We start from the raw sequence: 17,366 nt of genomic DNA, 5'->3' as shown, positions 1-17,366 counted from the left end.
AAATAGTCAGCCATTCCCTTCAGAAATCACCACATAACAGTCAAAAGTTTGTACTTGTTTATTCTGAAGTATACAAGTATACAAGTATAACTTGTATACAAGTATAACTTGAGGGCTAATCCACATGGAGCCCCATTTCCATCTGTCCTGTTTGCCATCGTTCACTCACTAGAGACTAAAATGGAAAATGTGAAATTTGAGCAGGCCACGAACAAGGAGTATATATTGGAGGTGGTGACCCTTTGAGAGCTGTATGCAACGAAATTTCATTTTGATGTATGCTGATTGGTGTACATTCAAAGTGACAATAAAGTTATCATCATCAAGTAGGCACAACTGGCCGTTTCATGGATTACTGCCTTTTCATGGCGAAGGGGCTTGCATAATTCAATGAAGCTATGAGCTATGCCATGCAGGGCCACCCAAGACAGTTCATAGCAGAGACTTCTGACAAAACGTGATCCACTGGAGAAGGAAATAGCAACCCACTCCAGTATCTTTGCCATGAAAACCCCATGGGCAGTACCAAAGGAAAAAAAGATATGACACTGAAAGATGAGCCCCTCAGGTCGGAAGGTGTCCAATATGCTACTGGGAAAGAGCAGAGGGCTAGTACTAGTAGTGCCAGAAAGAATGAAGTGACTGGGCCAAAGCCGAAAGGACACTCAGCTGTGGATGTATCTGGTGGTGAAAGGAAAGTCCGATGCTGTAAGTATTTTTTCTCCTTAGGAACCTGGAATGTAAGTGGTGAGGGAAGGGGGATTTTAGCCCTCCCTCCAGAAAGAGCGGCGACCAACTACCCAGGGGTGTTTTAAACGTTGAAAAAGTAACTGAATCCCAATTGGAACTTTATTTCTGAAAGCTTGTGGACTGAATTTTTTTTATTTTTTACTTTTCATTATCTACTTATGTTGGAAATATGGTTTTTTTCTTATAAAAAAGAAGAAAAACTGAAAAGATTAAAATAACTTTGGGACTCAAAGGGAAACTTTAAAAGGTAGAGGCAACACTGTGTGGTCAAATTTGGTATTTTAATCTGTTATTCTCTAGGGCCTGGCTGACTGCCCAGGGAAATAGATAAGATACATAACCTTGAAAATTTTGAAACAACATCTGTGAAAGCTCTGTGTTCCCTACGTAGGAAATTTTTTTTACTTTCTTTTGGATTTTCTAAGTGTAAAGCCTTTAGTCTAAAATACCAATATGGAAGAAGACCATGAACAAAATTTCCTTATGGATGAAGGTCAACAAATTCTCTCTATGTTGAAAACAATAATTCAAACTCTTATCACAGCCAATGAAAAACTAAGAGGCTATGGGAAGGAACAAGAAGACAGCCCAGATATGAAAGGCCAAACTTTGACCACAACTAAAGAATCATCTATACAAAATACAATAGAAAAAATGAAACATTTAAATACCATGACAGAAGAATCAACTATATAACAAATATTGACATTTGAAAATCCAGAAAAGACATCGACAACTTGGAAAAAGGAAAAGGTTTCCTATACAACTCAGAAAGAAGCAGAGGATCTAGAAAAAGCACGGATGAAAAGATAAACAATTCAGAACAATCATGTCAATATGGAAGAATAAAGAGACGACCCACTAGATCTACAAGTCCTCTCAAACATGGTGACCGGATGGTTTTCCCAACATCAATTAATATATATGACATTACAAGAAGACTGGTTCGATGACCCAAAAACAAGGACATGGAAGATGATTTGGCAAAGGAAAAAAGCCAGAATAAGACTCAAGAAGAATGGAGTTTCAACCATCTTATTGAAATCCAAAACAGAATATTCTTAAATAGATAACATGTGCATGATGAACACAAGACATTGTTATGAACTGAGATAAAGAAAAGTTTTTGGACGTTAAAATTTAGCAGTATAAATACTAATAGCTAATTTGAATATTGATTTGTGTATAAAGATCATGTAAAGGTGAATAATGTAGATAAACTAAAAACATTGATAAAAGTAATAAACAGACCCATATGGAACGTTAAAAACAAAAATTATTAATTTAAGCAAAAGATAGCAGATACAAAGAGGAAGAGAGAGAGTTTTAAATACTGAAAAAAATTTGATTACTTAAAAAAAACAACTGAAAACTAGCAAAAAGGAAGGATATCATATTGTATTCTTAATTTGTTGACATAGAGGGTGAGAAGTTAAATGGACGGGATGTGTATTTTGAATATTAGTTTTTGTGAGAAATGGTGATAGATGAATTGGGAGTATATTAAAAATCTTGGGAATGATAAATATCAAATATTAAATCTAAATGTTAGTGGAAATTAAAACTGAAAGATCTATTAGGTCATTGATTGTCTAAAAGACTGTATGTTTAGTATATGTGTAAACTAAAAACTATTGATATATGTAAGAAAGTTATTTTCTATGTGATTGATAGGATAAAACTTGTTTTTAAATTTACAGATAGACAGTACTGTATATATGAAGGGAAAAAGATAGGAAATGTTTATGGTAGCAATTTGAAATCTGTATCAATGACATCTGTATACGTATGTAATTGAATTACTACTACTCAGCCACAACGTTGCTTTTCAAATACGTGAATGTAATATTAGAAAATCAATAATATTTGTAAAATCAATAAAATTTGTAAAAAGAAAAGTGGGCAACCTCGGGTGTCTCCTCGGGTCCTCAAGGAAGGCTGAAGTAGTGAAAACTTTTTGATATGGTTTGGATATATTGATCCAGGTTGTGGTCATGATTGGCCTCTAGTTTTATTGAAGATATAAGGGGGGGAAAGAAAAAAATAATGTTCTTTATTATAAAATGGCTTTCTAATAATAATTGTGGTTGAGGTTATTGTTGCTTTGTACACTAAATGCATGAAAACATACATATCCTCAGAAAATTCCTATGGAGGCAATCAGATTTTAAGGTGAAGTTAAATTAATTAAATACAAGATGTGAATATGAAGGACCAGTCTATGGCAGAACTCTCACTGATTTAGTTCTTTTCCATCTCATTCTATGAAAATGCTTAAAATTATTACAGAAAATATAATTAAAAGACTTTTCAACCTGAGTCATTCAAATACGATGGGCAAAGACAGAATACAAAAAATAAAGGCTTTATCAGAAATGCTCTTGGGACTTAGACATTTTCAGGAAACTGCAGATTCCAGTCTTCATACTTTGAGGTCCATGTAAGTTACAGAATATATTTATATAAATAGTGGCATTTATTTTATCCAAAAGTGACCACATTTGGACTTTTTTTTTGAGTGAAGGAGGGCAGGCAGTTTTCTTCATTAAAAGTTATGCTAGGGCTAAAGGAATTATTAGCAGTAAGATAGCTTGCAAGCTGAGCAGTAAAACCAGCTATGTTGTGAATCAAATCAGTCTGAGAAAATACTGTTTTTAACTGTTTTATTTTACTTACCAGTTTAAAGATTATGCAGAGATGATGTGAATTGAAAGTCATCCATCTCTTTCTCTCACAAGCACAAATATTCTTTTTAGAACTTCTCTACACGTTTCTCAACCTTGTTGATTTTAAGATGCTTGGACTTCAACTCCCCAGCTGGGGAATTCTGGGAGTTGAAGTCCAAGCATCTTAAAAGTAAAAAAGAGAATCATTGCTTTATGCTACTAAAACTCTTGTTGTCATGACTTTTAAATGGGCAAAATTGTGTACCATAGAGTACCATTTTTGAACTAAGGTACTTCAAATGTGATAATTTACAAAATCCACGATCCATGACTTTTAAGGAAATGAAATTTGGGAAAGTTGTGGCTGCTTCAGTGTTACTGGCTGCTGCTATGTTATTGCTTGATCACGTGATCTTAATGTGTCATTTAATATTTTGATTTAATATTTTTAATGTTGATTTAATATTTTTTAACTTGGTTTTTAACTTTTGTATGTTTGATTTTTAACTCCCTATAAACCGCCCTGAGTCCTCAGGGAAAGGGCAGTATATAAATGCAATAAAATAAAATAAATAAATAAATTTGTTCAAAAAGTTTTAAACAGTTATTTCTCTGTAATATTTAGTGTTACGTGTTATTATTTCATTTCATATGAAAAAAATAATAGCCTAAAAAACAACAATACCCCAACCAACCAACCAACCAACCAAGGACAAAACAAAACAAAATCAACATAAAAGAAGTTTCAAATTATTTTAAACAGAAACAGGCGACAAACTTGACTTTGATTAACAATTAACAGTTCTTTGCAGTCACACTTGGTATGGAAAGTTGTGAACAACACTGCCACAAAACAATCCAGGACCAATTCTGTTTTTCCTGCATAATAGTAATGCTTTGAATTGGGTTGTATGTGCACAGCAATTCAAATTTTTAAAAATCCACAGAGCTCTTTTTGATAGTCGGTTAATGAAAAATATTTCCTTTATTATTATAAACTTCATTCTATGTTACAGACCCAGCTTCATCAATATAAAATAATGAGATTATATATGACTGTTTGATAGTAGGTGATCAAAAGGAGAGAGCTAAGGCTGCAGAACTGGAAGCCTATTACATATAAAATGCAAATTGGCTTGCTTTTTTCATAAAAAGCATGCAAAATGCAGAGAAAAACACATTTTAAAACAAGTTGTATAATGTTCTTTAATTCTGATTTATTTATAACTATTTAAATATACTGAAATTTGAACACAAGCATTATTTAATATGCACAATCAAAGTTTTGCATTTTCAGTTGATAGCAAAGAGCACAGAGAAATGGATACATTATTTGCTATTTTAAATATTGAACAACATATGGTTTTCTTGCAGCTTCTTTGGGATAAAATAGCTAGCAAAGTAATAGTACAAGAAAACACCCAACTGAGAATGCGAAATAAGTCGATGATAACATGCTGTTTCAGAATGGTGGAAAATCCTTATCTTGGTTTTATTGTAAACAAACATGTTCTATTTTTGAATGTTTATTACACATTTTTTAACATACGGCATTGATATGCTAGCAATTATTTATATTACATTTTGCCATTTAAAATGTTTGCCTATAGATGTGGCTAGTAATCTTTTCATGTAATCAGAAATTTATTAAAGCACTGGTATATTTGACTAAATATGGTTTCAGAATGTTTACATAATTCTACTGTATTTCTTCTTGTGTGAAAATACATTATTTTATCCAACATTATGCACATGATGGGAGATATGATTTTTCCATGCTTTCAAACCCACTCTTGTTGTAGTAGAAGCAGCGATTTTTCTTTATCTGGTGAGTAGCAAGTATCTGCTATCTGCTACTGAAGCTTTGTGAACTACCCACTAGTCCATTTCACCCAGATGGACTCCTATTTGGACAATACACAATAACATGTTTGGTCATCCCTAAGAAATGACAGGTGGAAGATTGTTAAGGAAAGATCCAATCTAGAACAAATGAGAAATTTCCTGATAGTGAGAACAATTAATCAGTGGAACAGCAGAGTTTTTGTCTCTTGGAATTGTGGGTGCTCCATCACTGTAGGTTTTCAAGAAGAGACTGGAGTACCATTTGTCTGGAATGTAGAGGGTCTCCTGCTCAAGCGGAGAGTTGAGCTAGAAGACCTCCAACATCCCTTCCCATCCTGTTATTCTATGTTTTAAGGTGAGAACATCTTATACCTCAAGGGTCTTCAAACTTGGCCCTTTTATGACTTGTGGACTTCAACTCCCAGAATTCCTCAGCCAACATGCTGGGTGAGGAATTCTGGGAGTTGAAGTCCAAAGTCATAAAAGGGCCAAGTTTGAAGACCCCTGTTCTACCTCATTAACACTAATTCTGATGGGCTGCTTCTTGCTGTGGAGTAAGAGAGTTTGTACACCAGAATCATGGGGAGAAATGGATCTCATAATAGGAGACAGCAACAGGTTTCTTTAAAAGATCGTACACTGTGCACTGATCAGACATCCTGTGTTGATGGCACTTGTATTTACATATATTTACTGGGCCATCAACTCATTCTTTCTCCAAAGATTTGTGGAACTTTCATTTAGGCACAGTGAAGCCCAGGCATGAAATGGACTTTCTATTTGGAAAATATCCAGTAGCTGCCATTTATTTTCAGATACTATCTGTGGCGATCAAAAAGGCTGTATCTTCTGAGTCTCACCCATCCCTCTATGTTGATAGAACCACATTATTTTACCCAGCACTGTGTGTATGAATGGCAGAAGACAATTGTTTTGTGGAAATTTTGAATTAATTGTCTTTGGTCCTCTGCTAGTGCCTCAAGAATAATTTCATTTTGCCAACCCCACAGTGATGTAACAAAAAATGTCCTATATTTACATTTGAAAATTAGAATTAATAGATAGGGACTGGAAGTTCATTAACAGAACAACAACAACAAAAATTGTGCTACCAACTGAAAACATCAAATGACAAGTGCACTGTATTTGCACATTTGATTTTTAATGCCTAGTCAGAGGTAGCATTTAGGGAGAAGTAGAATTTGGAGAGAACTGGAGTAATAGACCACCAGATGCTGCCACTATCAAAACTGATTAATTGTTCAGAAATAGCAGTTTAACCCTCTTTTTATATCTTTCTGTAAAAGCAACCCCCCCATGATATACAATGCTTTGTTTGTGTGTTATATAGTTAATTACATCTTCTAAAACCAGTTTTAAAAGGAAATGAAATGTGTAATTACCCAACGTTTCCATGGTAACAAAGTTTGTCCATGTGTTAGGGTTTACATGATTACGAAAAGTTTCTTGAATTTCATTCCATTGTTAGAGGGAAGAAAAATTACTCAGATCGTCAGAACATGTACAGATTTATGAAAGAGACAGAGAAAAAAAAGTTATTTATGCATCTTAGAAAAGGCAGAGCCAAATCATATCCAGCAAACTAACTGTTATCTGTCTGAAGATCAGAAAGGGGAAGAAATGGGAAATAAACTGAAAAATTCAGCCAGTTTTATTTGGCCTCTCATTAGTGTATTAGTTTCCTTTTCTTCCTCTTCCATTCCTCCTCCCCTTCTTTCCTTCCTTCCTTCCTTCCTCCCTCACTCCCCCCTTCTCTTTTCCCTTCTTTCTTTTCCCCTTTCCTTCTCTTTGCTAGAATGTACTGGACTCGCTGGTACTAATTAGAAAGCAAATCAATAGAATCAAGCAAATAGAAGTATCCCTTTAACTGTTGGTCTGATCTGCTCAGCACACGGGGATCACTGCTAAGGGCAGGCCTCTCTTTGCTTCATAAGGTGTTGTCCTGGAAACCATTCGGATGCAGTCAATAATAGGGCAGATACTGAGACACAGAGTGCAGCCTGTACAACTGTCAGTAACAGTGGGCAGGTGGGTTTCTGGATCAAATTGTATAGCCTGGAAAGCAGAAATAAACAGCATTGATGTCACTCACAGAAAAGGTCAAAAACAACCCCATTTTTAGCATCTGCATTTCCTGTAGTTGAGGTGCTTGGGAGAAATCTTTGTTTGGTATCGCACTGCAGTTGCAGTAACAGTTTCAATAGCTAGGAAAATCACATTTTCTAAAAAATATTTGAAATATTGAGGTAAATTGGGCTGTGGTAGAAATCTCTTTTCTCCCTTTTGTCCTTATTCTCCTTCTGATGTACTCAGTGGAGTTATGAACAAAATCAAGCTACAGCACAAGTTGGTCAACTTTCATAAAAAATATGTGTGCCTTTGAAAAGCAAATCCTGCACAGCATACTGATTTACTGGCATTATTATAACACAAAGATTTCACACTGGTGGGGATAGTGGGAAAAGCCATTCCTCTCTTTTCCTCATTATTGCTTCTGTCATTGTTTTACATATATGATATATAAAGGCATTTGCAACACTAAGTAAGTAAGTAAGTAAGTAAGTCAGTCAGTCAGTCAGTGATGAGTTTTCTTATGATGTGTTGCCCTGCTCACTTACAAACACAAGTACAGTAACTATGGTCTAATGAATTTATTAATATTCCCCAGCAATTCCTTTCACCAAAAACCCAGAACTGTCCCCATCAAGTCCACAGAGCAATGGCCCAATAGTCCACAAGGCACTTGAAAGTTTCTGAAACAAAATAACTTTACTAGGCAAACTTAAATCCACCAGGCAAAACTTAAATTTACACACATGAGAGCTCATGGGGCAAGAAAAGTCCAGAGTTTCCAAGGCACAATTCCATTCCAAACATGGTGTCAATCCAGAATGAGGCAAGAATCATGACAACCAGAAAACACACAGCTAGAAAACAAGCACATTGTTCCCAGCAACACCTCCGTCTGTCTGCTGTGATAAATAACCAGCTTCTGGTGCAGCCCATCAAGACGGGCAGGGCTTTCTTCTCTTGGGTAGTCTGGCTGACTTTCTCTGCTCCTGCCTTTTCTCTGACCTACGTGTTCTTAGATCAGGTGCAGAAGGCAGTTTCTCCTCCTGTTTTCTGGCCACTGCAAGCTTTCCCCACCAGAACCTCAACCAAATCCCTTCCAGCCAGCTGTTCAGAGCCATAAATCAATTCAGTTTCTGACATGTCAGGAATGGGCTCATTCTCTCCTGAGCTGACATCTGAGGAGATATCTGGGAAATTGTTCAAGGGAGACATCACATATGAGAGGGTTGAGCTGGGCAAATATTTTGCACGTGTGCGAGCAATGTGCGTGGGAAAGGCCTGTGAAAACACATCAGTGAACTGACAGCCTAGAGATGCTTTCTGAGTAGCCACGGGAATCTTGAAGAAAACACAGCTGCTTTAAGAAGCAAAAAAATGTTTTACTTGTGCTCCTGCACATATTATAGAACCTTTTTCGAAGGGTTTGTGCAGCCTTTTGTTTTTGCTATGTCTTTGAGTCAGTGTTAGTGCCTAGAAACCGCCTGGACAAGTTTCTGTATTTTTCTTGCCAAGATTTCAGAATTGGTTTGCCATTACCTGCTTCCTAGAGCTGAGGTGGTGTGACTGGCCCAAGGTCATGTACATGGCTTTCTGCCTACATAGCTGAAAGCCACAATCTCCTAGTTTCTAGCCTGCTGCATCAACCACTATGCTAAACTGGGTAGGCTATAAGATACCGCAAATCTAACTCTGCTCTCTGATGTATGTAACTCCACAAGCTGTAAACTGGAGCCAATATTACCAATGATGAATTTTCTTGCATAGTGTATATTTTTTTCAAAGTTCCTACTGGAACTCTTGCAAAATCTTTAATGTACACCTAAAGCCATGCCATGACAATTTTTGTGACCTGCTACTGAAAATTTTTTATTTTATTTTATTTTTATTTATTTATTTATTTATTTATTTATTTATTTTAATTCCATTTATATCCCGCCCTTCTCCGAAGACTCAGGGTGGCTTACAAGCTTAGCAGTAGCCTTCATTCTATGTATATGCCTGCTTATTAGGGCTTTCACACACACACACCCCAAGCGGCATTATTACAAAGTCAGCTTAATTGCCCCCAACAATCTGGGTCCTCATTTTACCGACCTCAGAAGGATGGAAGGCTGAGTCAACCTTGAGCCTGGTGGGACTCGAACCTGCACTAATTGCAGGCAGCTGGTGTTACTTAAGGAGGCATTAGCCCACTGCTCCACCAAGGCTGCTCCACCAGGGACTGCAGTTTACTTTTCAAAAGGTTTATTTACTTCATGCTTTTGTGCAGGCAGAGGGAATGCGCTTCCCAATGCAACAGTTTTTATTCTTCTTACATGGGGTTGGAACAGCTCCAGTGGGCTAGTTGCCTAGTTTGCTCCAGACAAAGGTGAGAGGACAAGTAGCTCATAGATCTTCCTTAAAGATGGAATCGCCAATTTAAATGCTTCCTATGGTAGTTTCCTGCTAAACTAACCATGTTACCATGGACCACACACTGATTCCAGGAAGCTGCAGGTAAATCCAGAAACAGCACAGACAGTTTGAACAGAAGGCTGGGTATTCAGACATAGCTCTTGTCTCTTTACCATGAGCAGAAAAAAAATAACAAAATACAAAGCAAGCTTCAAAGCAGCCTTTTTAATGAAGAATCCTCAAGGCTCACTATTTATTGGGTGAATGATGTAGAAGGTGAGTAATGAGAGAGAAGCAACTACAATACAAAGAGTATACTTGAAATGGACCACTGAGTCTTCCCTTGTGGCTAGCAGTCTGAGCATCCCTGTTAATCAACAGATTATTCTATTCCAGCAATCCATGCCCACAGCTCAGGACCTCGGCTGGAAAATGCAACTAATGGCCCCACTTTCATGATAGTGCTATTCCATTGCTAAAAATAAAACAGCCCCCGAACATTATTGCTGTTGCAAACAGGTCAGTGCTGTCACTATAACATAGTACATTTTTATTAGGCTATGATATTTTGATAGCAGCACTCTCCAAGACAAACTCAGTGTTGGTGTGTTTTGTTTTTTAAATCATTGATTCCCATAGGGTTTTGAAAATCTTTTTTGTTTAAAGTGTGTCTTTATTTGCATAAATTCTTTTCTCTGGCAATATTTATGTGGACTGAAGGCTGGAGCAGACTTCTCCAACACTGAATGTGAGGGAACATGCGTCTGTCATTCAGGGATAGTTGCATAGGTGTTTCTTTTATATTTATTTATTTATTTATTTATTTATTTATTTATTTATTTATTTGTTTGTTTGTTTGTTTGTTTGTTTTTATAAACCGCCCTTCTCCCGAGGGACTCGGGGCGGTGTACAGAGTAAGGTAGGTATACAGATTGAAACAATACTGAAAAACAATAGTCAAAACAAACTGGGACCCCAATTAGAGCTATCAGGCCAGGCCGGACTGCTGGAACAGTGAACTTTAACGAGTCCCGGTTGGATGTGCCTTGCCTTCCCCCACCTCCCAGCAGGAAGTCAGAACCAATCAGCACACAGGGTGGGCACCTCCTCCTGACACACAATTGGGGTTTGGCGTGTGTGTTTGCATTGGCACATCTGCAGCCTTCTGCAACCTCCGCTTACGCGCCAACCCCTCCACAGCGTAGGTATGCGGTGATGGCTATGGGCAGTTGCAGGCTACTCTAAATCAGTCTTCAGGCTGTTCTGTTCCATGCCTCTATTCTTCAGTAATCTCTGCTAATCAAAAAATGAACTTCACAAAAAACGTGGTTGTTGCTTGTGGACATTATGTGAAATGTTTGCCTTGCAAAGACAATGGATGATTGATGCAACAGCAAAAATGATGTCACAGCAATCATGAGGTTGTGCCAGTACAAACAGAATCACACTAAAAGGAAGGGAGGAAGGAGAACATCCTTGCTTCCTAGAGAAGTTTCAGGGCAATTTCTGAAAATTGGGAGTGAACTCATATCCGAATTAGAATTAATACTTGATTGCCCATTACATTGCTGAATTTTAGTACTTTTTTTTACTTTAAAAATATTTTTGCATCTAGTGCATTTCTACTAAATTAATGTTTTCTATCTACAAATAAAGGAAATGTCTTTTAAGTATTTTGGATATAATTCCTGAGGATTGGTTCTGGGACCTTGGCAAGTTGAAGTTCTACACCAGGTTGTCTGGACTAGTAAATGCAAGAACATAAAGATGAGATGAAACAAGAAGGGATGGCAAGGACCTGTTCTGTGGCCATTTATTTCTTAATTTTCACTAAACATTCTAGACTGAAATAGACTGCTACCCATCCAAATCTTCCTAATGTGATATATTTCTTAAAATATGCACACCCTTCGTCAAAGCAGGGAGCCTTTATTAGTTTGGCTCAAAACATAATACACTTTAATCAAGTGGAATAGATCAAAGAGAACAATTTTTTAAATGCACAAAATGTGAACATGGATTTTCTTTATTAGTTCAGATTGGTATCTGCACCACTTCTCCTAGCCTTGGTTTTCTCAACACCATATTAATATATTTGCTTAATTTGTAAGGGATCATGAGTGTATAACTTATCTAAGCTCATGGAGTGTGGACTCCCAGCAGAAGTCTGAAATATTTGAGAACCATTTTTCAACCATCCCTAACCAACTCATGTTTCATCTATTTCCCAAAGATATGTATTGATAGAATAGAATAGAATAGAATAGAATAGAATAGAATAGAATAGAATAGAATAGAATGGAATGGAATGGAATGGAATGGAATGGAATGGAATGGAATGGAATGGAATAGAATAGAATAGAATAGAATAGAATAGAATAGAATAGAATAGAATAGAATAGAATAGAATAGAATAGAATAGAATAGAATAAGATAGGGTAGGGTAGGGTAGGGTAGGGTAGACTAGACTAGACTCAGACTAGACTGGACTAGAATAGAATAGAATAGAATAGAATAGAATAGAATAGAATAGAATAGAATAGAATAGAATAGAATAGAATAGAATACTTTATTGGTCAAGTGTGATTGGACATACAAGGAAGCTGGAGTCAGTTGTAGGACGCTTGGCTGTTGTTGGTACTGTATATCTGAAATGGAGAGGGTGGTGATAGTTGACAATGGTTTCCTTTCAAACCTACAATAAAATACATGTACTGCTTGTTGTCTGGTATTTCATCTCCTTTATTATTTTATGAAGAATCACTTGAAGCTTACAAAATTCTAGGAATCCAGTAATTCCTATTGAAAACAACAAGAATGGGAATTTCTGAACTCTATCTTACCAGACTCAATTGTGTCCTCCAGAAATTTTTGTTGTTATAATATGTCAAGGAGGCAGAATACATTTTTTTGTGTGTAAAACAAACCTTGGAAATTCATTATGTTCAACAACAGCAACATTAAACAGCTTTGTTGAATGTTTCATTGTTATTTCTGTTTGCCTGCAAATGGTGATCCAATCACATCTTGTTTAACTCAATAAATAAAATTAACTTCTTGCATTATTTATTAAGTGAAGTCTTTGTGTTATTTATTAGGTTTCTAACACATTTTACCTCCACACCATCTCTTTTGAGCTTCTTGGTAGGCTCATTGGAAATTTTAGTTACTACTGTTGAGTCCAATATTAAATTGTAACTTTGAATCCAGCATTCATCTTTTTTGTTCATCTCTATGTTTGTATTTCTGTATGGATCTCTAAACTCTATGTGCACATATGTACTGTGTGTAAATTATATGTTTCATAATGAATCAGTATATTGCATATTAAACTGGAGCTATCCTATCATCAGTTAGGATGCAAAGAGATCTCTTAGATCTCAATATCCAGATCACTACTAGTACAAACAAAGCTTCCTGCTCTGCTATAGATTCTGATGTGGTCACTGAAACAATGAAATCTAATTGAGTTTTCTGTGTTTAAAATAGGTCCTCTAGTGTGCCCCTGCAAAAATAATTTTTTCCTCCTACATGATCTGGATGTATCTTGTCTTCAACAGCATTCCGCAACATGTAACACTGGGAGAAACATGGCAGCTTAGCAATAGATGATATTCCGCAAGAGAAATGAAGGGGGAGAAGAAGAGAGAGACCAGGGACGTGCACTGTGTATCCCAAATCTCTAAGAAACCTGCTTTATTGACAACTTCTGCAAATAGATCAGACATGGTTACTGCAGTCTATGCCTGGGAGTGTGCCAGTGTTAATTTCCAGTATCTTGTAAATCTACTTTTCCCATCTGCCCATCAAGAGATGGTGGAATCCTTCTGCCTCAGCAGCAGAAAGACAACTCACAGTGCCTTTTTTTTTTTTTGCTAATTACAGCTGTGTTCTTACCTGGTAGCCGGAATCATTACAGGTCATGTAGCATTTGCCACAGTTGATACACATTTCCCCATCAATCAGAGCCACAACTTGTTCGGTATTACTGAGCTCTCCATATGTTCCAATATACTGCAGTGCTTTTCCAATTACATCCTGGGGGGTGGGGAGAGGAGAGGGGGACAGAAAACAAAAAAAAAAAAGAAAAAGAGGAAAACATTACTGAAACACTTCGGAGATATCCAAGTTGTTTCATGCCGAAGAGGAGCCCCTTGACAGCATGTTTCCTTGGGAAGTTGTTTTTTCAGTGCTGTGGCAATTCTGGGAATGATGGCACCTCAAAAGCATTTCATACCCAGGACCTTGCAAAAGTACGGCTTGCAAGTATTGATATATAAACCATTGAAATATCAATGGATCTGCTAAAACAAACAAGCAAACCCAACAATCAAGCCACACAACAAAAAAAGAATTGGATCTCTGCGTATAAACTAATTATTCTCAGTGACCATTGTTTAGTGCAACAGGAAGGAAAAAAATGGAAAAGAAGAGATGTGTTATGACACACACTCAGTGTTCCTATCCATGGCTACTGTTCATTAGCACACCTCTGAGAATTCATTATGAGACAAGGAAAAGGCTGCATTAAACAACAGGGAACAAAAGTGCAGCCATTGGAAAGAATATGTAAATAGCTGGATAAACTAACACATATTATTGCAATCCTCGTTTGTTTTTTTAAATCGGTTGACCCAATTGTGCAGTTCCTGTTTCAAGAGGGCAGGCCGCACTTTAGCGCTGGAAATATTATTTATTGATTGTAGAACGGGTTCAAGAATCTGCTTAGGAGATTTTTTTTTAAAAAAGAGGTTATCCATTAGTTCTTAAAAGATAAATCTTTAACAGGTTGAGGTAATTAGTCAGTCACAAATTTGCTCAAGTGGAGTGGCATCTGCCTTATTTTTCACAGGTAATCAGACATAATGAGACTGTGTTACAGAAAGAGATATAGCTAAGGGCTAAAGCACATGTTTGTATGGATAAGGTCTTGGGTTCAACGGTGCATAAGATTATGTTGCCACTTTCTGAAACCGGAAGAAGCACTAGAGTCCTTTGAAAGAACAAGTGAGGTTATCATTTTGGACATCTGTTGCATGCCAATTTTCCCCCAATGTTTGTAATTTCCACCTCATGTTCAAATGCCTGTTTTTAATATGAAGTTCAGAGATAGGAAAAGAGAATTTGAATTTGAATATCTATCAATGTCACTATCAGGGTAGAGGTTATACCTATACTGAATCCGGATTTACTCTTATATAGAGAAATCCATTGAAGATCATGCTAGTAATGATTTGTCTCCTGGATTTCAGTAAATTTACTCTTGTAAGTTTAGATTCAAATCCTTGAAATAATGGCTCCCTTTGTTACCATGTTATTATTATGCGTAATATTTTGCAGATTCTCCATTCTTGCTTCCACAAAGATATTCTGTGCTTCAATTAATTTAGACTCCTACTCTAAGTTTGAAATTCTGTGGGAAAAATATAACTGAGCATAAAATGAATTGTGCAATTCCATTTTGGATACTTTAATCAGAATGTTTCTGATACCAGCATATCATGGGTTGGAGGAATATTTTGACAACATTTAATAGCTAGATGATGGTGTCTCGCACAGAACAAGCATGCACAAAGACATTTTAGTTTTGTATTATTGTATTTCTATTGCCTGGAAATAAACCCCCATAATTAACTGGAGTAGAATCTCAGTTAGATCAGTATAGAACTGTAACTTAAAGAAACATGGAACTTGACATTTTACAATAAACTATTTTTGAAGATTAGATTCCAGAAAAGTAACTTAGAAATAATAAGGTAACCCTGACTTGAAAATTGGGATGGGATGGAGAAATGGATTCAAGCTTACAATGCACTGATATTTTATCTTAGCCTAAAAAGTCATAAGTGTATTGAAATATTAACTAGCCTTGAAGGTTCTATGAGAAGTATAATGCACTTGTGAGAGTATACGTAGACTACCAATACAATCCATAATGTCTGCAAATCAAGGTAACTAACTTCTCTGCCACATTCCAAACTCTTTATGAAAGTTCCTCGAAGTAAAGCAGAGAATAGAGAACACAAATCATCATTTTTCTGTTTCCTCCACATTTTATCTGTTATAGCACATCGCACTAGATTTGATTTATGTGAGGATAAAGTAAGATTTCTCCAAAGTAGATGTGTCCAATGGAATGAGATTTTAAGAATAATAACATATTGTACTATCCTACAAATAAATCTATATATGAAACAACAAATAGTGCTCTTTAATATGTTGATGAGCATTCCACTTTATTGTTAATGTGCTTTCAGGTTTGTTTTTAGGGGAAAAACAAAGTCAGACATTTTAAAATTTCATGGAAGTTAGAGCACCCAATAGATACTTAAAAATTCTTATAGAGATCACTAGAGGGACATGCACGTAAGGTCTTTCTTCTGGTCATTGGCCATAGCATACCATGACTCCATTGTAATCCCTTTTTCAAAATAGTGGTAAAAAGATAGCATTTGAGAAACTGGGCCAGCATTTTTCATTTACTGTTTCAGGAGTTGGCAGCTAGAGTTTTCCAGAGATTTTAGTCAGAAAGTCCTTCTATTCTTTGATAGTATGCTGGAGTTGATGCACACTGCCGTCCTAAACAAATGGTCAGGAGGCAACAGGGTACATTGATTTGTTGTGTAATTTGGTCTGCTGCAATAGTTGTTGCCACCCCATCATCTTTGGTAGATGGCAGCCACTACTGCCATCCGCCATCATTGTTGAACAAGAGGTATATAGCTTTTGTTCCATGCATTATTTATTTCCACAAATTCTGACACTTTATTTAATGCTTACAGATCTACAGCTTTGTTTGGTGTTAAGGGTTTGATGAGATTTTCTTTGTATGAAAAGTAGCAGGTAAACAAGTTATGTAGCTATAACAACAACAAAGGTAACAGAAAATGCTTTGTAGGTACACTCTTTTATGGCCCTCTAATCCTCCTTAGAGCATTCTCCTTGGATTAGTAAAACAGCTCTAGGAATAAAATAGTATATGCACTGAGATTAATTTGCTGGATCCCCTTTTCTTGCTTTCTTTCTCTCTCCTAAAATATCTCTTTTTGACTGTCTGCTGAAAGGCAGATATTGTAAGATGGCACTGTGGAATTTTATATTTGCCTTATCTTGTTTTCCTCTGGATTACAGTGCTTGAATTTACAAGCATAATGATATTTTCCTAATTGCCAACTCAGTATGAGGGTAATCCAGTTCTGCTGATAGTCAAGCTGTGTTCTTTCTGACTGGTGCATTAAGTTCAGTAATGAGAATTCCACCGGCCAAATCTTGCCCTTAATTAGACCTCTGTTATGCTATTGCTTCCTAATTCTGCCCTTGGTGACATCTGTGTGGCTCATCTTTTGTCAGTAGGGCTATCAGGTGTGTGAACAAAACCAAAGCCAGTGGATAGTTTTGATGGTAATGATCTAATTCCATAGTCAAAACAGTTTAGCTGCTGGGAAAACAGAAGCAGAAGAGAAAATAGAACTCAAATAGATTTTTAATTTGTCAGTGCTCTACAGATCGGGATGGTGGTGATGGTTAAGAAGTAGATTCAAATCGTGGAATGGAATCATTTTATTTCAGCCATTGTTGCCATGCTGTGCTGGATACTGTCCAATTCTCAAGCTCAAA

The 17,366-nt window shown here is 36.5% G+C and overlaps 1 protein-coding gene across 1 annotated transcript in view; it reads right to left on the bottom strand.

Annotated features, from left to right (window-relative positions):
- Positions 1 to 5,755: 5,755 nt before the first annotated feature.
- DPYD (dihydropyrimidine dehydrogenase) overlaps positions 5,756 to 17,366 on the bottom strand; it is a 597,578-nt gene continuing 585,967 nt past the window's right edge. The window contains exons 22-23 of the mRNA XM_083361143.1: positions 13,647 to 13,787; positions 5,756 to 7,337 (exon numbers count right to left, since the gene is read on the bottom strand). Coding sequence (XP_083217269.1) covers positions 7,167 to 7,337; positions 13,647 to 13,787 — 312 coding nt within the window. The 3' untranslated portion in view covers positions 5,756 to 7,166. The remainder of the gene's footprint in view (positions 7,338 to 13,646; positions 13,788 to 17,366) is intronic.

This window comes from Vipera ursinii (genome assembly GCF_947247035.1).
Source record: "Vipera ursinii genome assembly, chromosome: 3".
Lineage (NCBI taxonomy): Eukaryota > Metazoa > Chordata > Lepidosauria > Squamata > Viperidae > Vipera > Vipera ursinii.
The sequence above is the reverse complement of the archived record's forward strand: the minus strand, read 5'-3'. Positions and strand labels throughout refer to the sequence as shown.